General features: G+C 35.4%; 1 protein-coding gene across 1 annotated transcript in view; it reads right to left on the bottom strand.

The window, feature by feature from the left end:
- LOTGIDRAFT_175751 (hypothetical protein) overlaps positions 1–5338 on the bottom strand; it is a gene marked incomplete at both ends in the record, with an annotated part of 44817 nt that overhangs the window by 3285 nt on the left and 36194 nt on the right. The window contains 9 exons of the mRNA XM_009059156.1: positions 98–253; positions 457–603; positions 873–1022; positions 1711–1854; positions 2135–2278; positions 2519–2662; positions 2903–3046; positions 3179–3322; positions 3610–3744. Of these exons, the coding sequence (XP_009057404.1) occupies positions 98–253; positions 457–603; positions 873–1022; positions 1711–1854; positions 2135–2278; positions 2519–2662; positions 2903–3046; positions 3179–3322; positions 3610–3744 (1308 nt within the window). The remainder of the gene's footprint in view (positions 1–97; positions 254–456; positions 604–872; positions 1023–1710; positions 1855–2134; positions 2279–2518; positions 2663–2902; positions 3047–3178; positions 3323–3609; positions 3745–5338) is intronic.

Below are 5338 nucleotides of genomic sequence, written 5' to 3' on the forward strand. Positions count from 1 at the left end.
TAGGGTTTTTAAGTGTATTGTCAGTAATCTTGTGACCAGCATGTTTATAGTGCAATAAAGCAAATACGTTGAGTAGCATTTGGTGTCCACTACTTACCGATACCCTCATCTTTTCTAACAGTACAGTCAGTTCCTTGATATCCATCCCGACAATCACAGGCTCCATCTATCTTACTACACTGGTCTTCTGATTGACAAAATCTTGCTGAACAATTTGATGAACAATTATATCCATAGAATCCTTCATCACATTCTAGATAAAAAAAAAAATAGTGACAGCGTGTGCCAATTCAAAAGGAATATTTTGGAAATGTGCAAATTGATGCTCTCAGTGTCCCCGATTTTAGAAAAACCCCTTTTACAATCCCTTTAATACATTTTCCGATATCAATATATTATTGATAAAATTTCTTTTTGTCAAAGCCCTGATATTAAACGAAATAAATGAATCATTACCTAGAGTACAATCAATTGACTGAAAACCTGGTTGACATACACCATCACATTCTCCTGTTTTACTGTCACATTTTGTTGAATTGTCATCACATTTTCTATCTGAACATTTCTTACTGCACCCTACTCCATACAAACCAGTCTCACATCCTAAAAAAAAACATTGCGACTGGGAACATTGGAAGTTTTATCAGACGAATCATTTGAATTACCAAATTGGAAAGGTTCTAAATATTATGTTCTGCATGCATACAGCCCCGTAGATACAGGGGGTGAAGAGGCGCTAAAAAATTGATTGACCTACCCCGAAAAAATGGCCGACCTGTAACATCACTGCTACTAAACACCAAATATATATTACTATACGAAGTTCGCAATAGCTTAACACTGTGAAGATGCTTGGATCTTATATTAACTACCTTGAGTACAGTCTTGAACTGTTGGTTTATAACCAACAGAACATCCACCAATACATTCTCCTATCACATGATCACACTTCGAATTCTTCAGACATTTTCTATTATTACAATTCTTCTGACAACCAGCACCATAAAAACCATCAGGACATTCTGATATTTATACGAAAAGTATCTTATTAAAGGAGTTGATAAATGAATAATAACAAATGGAATTCTCATATACTTTCCCTCTGTACACTCATCTTATCTTTTCTTACTTACCAGCTGTACATCTTCTATACAATCTGATATCACAGACAGAACCGGTACTATGGTACTGTCTGAACCAATAAACAAACACGGGGGTACATGTTTCAGGGAAATGGTTTAAGTTAAATCTAAACTTGCTGACAACCATCTTCTGTATAATCTGGTTTACTTACCTACTGTACAACCATCTTCTCTATAACTCGGATTACTTACCTACTGAATATTCATCTTCTGTATAACCTTGATTACTAACCTACTGTACAATCATCTTCTCTATAACCTAGTTTACTTACCCACTGTACAACCATCTCTATAACCTGGATTACTTACCTACTGTATATTCATCTTCTGTATAACCTTGATTACTAACCTACTGTATATTCATCTTCTATATAACCTAGAGTACTTACCTACTGTACAATCATCTTCTGTATAACCTGGTTTACTTACCTACTGTACATTAACCTACTGTACAATCATCTTCTATATAACCTAGAGTACTTACCTACTGTACAATCATCTTCTGTATAACCTTGATTACTAACCTACTGTATAATTATACATCTTCTCTATAACCTAGTTTACTTACCTACTGTACAATCATCTCCTTTATAACCTGTTTGACAACCACCAGTACATTTTCCTGTTATATGATTACATTCTTGTGATCCTTTACACTGTCTATTGTTACATTGTTTATTACATCTATCTCCGTAGGTACCACTTGAACAGTCTGAAATATAATAATGTAACTTGGTTTTCTAACAATAACATGGTTGAATAACTAACTGTTCAATCATTTTCATTTTAACCTGTTTGACTAACTTTCTGTACAACTGTCTTCTACATTATCCTACTGAAAAATAATCTCCTCTATATCCAGATCTGCTCGCCTTTTGTACAATCATCATATCTTAATCCCGGTTTACTTACCTATTGTACAATAATCTTCTATATAACCTGGTTTACTTACCTACTGTACAATAATCTTCTCTATAACCTGGTTTACTTACCTACTGTACAATCATCTCCTTTATAACCTGTTTGACAACCACCAGTACATTTTCCTGTTATATGATTACATACTTGTGATCCTTTACACTGTCTATTGTCACATTGTTTACTACATCCATCTCCATAGGTACCACTTGAACAGTCTGAAATATAGTAATGTAACTTTGTATTCTAACATGAACATTGTTGAATAACTTACTGTTCAATCATGTTTATTTTAACCTGTTGGACTAACCTTCTGTACAACTGTCTTCTACATTATCCTACTGAAAAATAATCTCCTCTATATCCAGATCTGCTCGCCTTTTGTACAATCATCATTTCTTAATCCCGGTTTACTTACCTATTGTACAATAATCTTCTATATAACCTAGTTTACTTACCTACTGTACAATCATCTCCTTTATAACCTGTTTGACAACCACCAGTACATTTTCCTGTTATATGATTACATTCTTGTGATCCTTTACACTGTCTATTGTTACATTGTTTATTACATCTATCTCCGTAGGTACCACTTGAACAGTCTGAAATATAATAATGTAACTTGGTTTTCTAACAATAACATGGTTGAATAACTAACTGTTCAATCATGTTTATTTTAACCTGTTTGACTAACCTTCTGTACAACTGTCTTCTACATTATCCTACTGAAAAATAATCTCCTCTATATCCAGATCTGCTCGCCTTTTGTACAATCATCATTTTTTAATCCCGGTTTACTTACCTATTGTACAATAATCTTCTATATAACCTAGTTTACTTACCTACTGTACAATCATCTCCTTTATAACCTGTTTGACAACCACCAGTACATTTTCCTGTTATATGATTACATACTTGTGATCCTTCACACTGTCTATTGTCACATTGTTTATTACATCCATCTCCATAGGTACCCCTTGAACAGTCTGAAATATAGTAATGTAACTTTGTTTTCTAACATGAACATTGTTGAATAACTTAGTGTCCAATCATGTTTATTTTAACCTGTTTGACTAACCTTCTGAACAACCATCATCTCTTAATCCTGATGTACTTACCTTCTGTACAATCATCTTGTGTATAACCTGGCTTGCAACCACCAGTACATTTTCCTGTAATATGATTACATACTTGTGATCCTTTACACTGTCTGTTTTGACATTTTTCACTACATCTATTTCCATAGGTACCACTTGTACAATCTGAAACAGAATAATGATAATAGTGTATCCTATGAATGGACTGAGATTCCTTATTTCTACCAACAATTACGCCTACATGACTGTGTATGTGCTTTCTTAACATTGCTAATGTTAAACATGTTACATAAAATGCCAACAATTACTCATATTCTACCATATTCTCTGTAATCAGGTAATTGTAATGAACAATCGTCATCTCGAAAACCTGATAATTCTGGACACATGGATTTAAAGCAAGGTTGGCGACAAATATATACGTAGCAGTAAAATTTCCTATAAGCACTTACCTTTATTACAGCTACCACCATACCATCCTATCTGACAACCATTAGGACATTGACCAGTTATAACATCACATTTACCATAGTTAGAACAATGACAGAAATTATTACATTCTGAGCCATACGTTCCTCGTGAACAAACTAATAAAAAAAAATACAATACTTTACTTGAAGATAAACTGTAATAGAGAGACAGTGCGTTCCTAGTGAACAAACTGTAATAGAGAGAGACAAGTACTATCCTTGAGAACAAACTGTAATAGAAAGACAGTGCGTTCCTAGAGAACAAACTGTAATAGAAAGACAGTGCGTTCCTAGAGAACAAACTGTAATAGAAAGACAGTGCGTTCCTAGAGAACAAACTGTAATAGTTAAAGACAAGTACTATCCTTGAGAACAAACTGTAATAGAGAGAGACAGTACGTTCCTTGAGAACAAACTGTAATAGAAAGACAGTGCGTTCCTAGAGAACAAACTGTAATAGAAAGACAGTGCGTTCCTAGAGAACAAACTGTAATAGTTAGAGACATGTACTATCCTTGAGAACAAACTGTAATAGAAAGACAGTGCGTTCCTAGAGAACAAACTGTAATAGAAAGACAGTGGGTTCCTAGAGAACAAACTGTAATAGAGAGAGACAAGTACTATCCTTGAGAACAAACTGTAACAGAGAGAGACAGTGCGTTCCTAGAGAACAAACTGTAATAGTTAGAGACAAGTACTATCCTTGAGAACAAACTGTAATAGAAAGACAGTGCGTTCCTAGAGAACAAATTGTAATAGAAAGACAGTGCGTTCCTAGAGAACAAACTGTAATAGTTAGAGACAAGTACTATCCTTGAGAACAAACTGTAATAGAGAGAGACAAGTACTATCCTTGAGAACAAACTCTAATAGAGAGAGACAGTGCGTTCCTAGAGAACAAACTGTAATAGAAAGACAGTGCGTTCCTAGAGAACAAACTGTAATAGAAAGACAGTGCGTTCCTAGAGAACAAACTGTATTAGAAAGACAGTGCGTTCCTAGAGAACAAGCTGTAATAGAGAGACAGTGCGTTCCTAGAGAACAAACTGTAATAGAAAGACAGTGCGTTCCTAGAGAACAAACTGTAATAGTTAGAGACAAGTACTATCCTTGAGAACAAACTGTAATAGAGAGAGACAGTGCGTTCCTAGAGAACAAACTGTAATAGAAAGACAGTGCGTTCCTAGAGAACAAACTGTAATAGAAAGACAGTGCGTTCCTAGAGAACAAACTGTAATAGAAAGACAGTGCGTTCCTAGAGAACAAACTGTAATAGTTAAAGACAAGTACTATCCTTGAGAACAAACTGTAATAGAGAGACAGTGCGTTCCTAGTGAACAAACTGTAATAGTTAGAGACAAGTACTATCCTTGAGAACAAACTGTAATAGAGAGAGACAGTACGTTCCTTGAGAACAAACTGTAATAGAAAGACAGTGCGTTCCTAGAGCAAGGCCAACCAGCGTTTACCTTCAAACGCAAAGTCTCTGAGTTGGATAGTTTTATCCGTCCAGCAATGAAAACATCAGCTGTCGACGCGAATATTAGATCCCTCAATCGGACATGGCTCTGTAAGGTTACGCAGGTCTTGATCGACCATTACCAAACCACACTTCAAGAGAAGCTGACCACCATTCGTACCAAGTCTTTATCATCACCTGCCGTCGACCGCATCGTTTCTCATGCCCTGTCCTGGGCCCGTCGCTCCTATG

This window comes from Lottia gigantea, assembly GCF_000327385.1.
Source record: "Lottia gigantea unplaced genomic scaffold LOTGIsca_379, whole genome shotgun sequence".
Lineage (NCBI taxonomy): Eukaryota > Metazoa > Mollusca > Gastropoda > Lottiidae > Lottia > Lottia gigantea.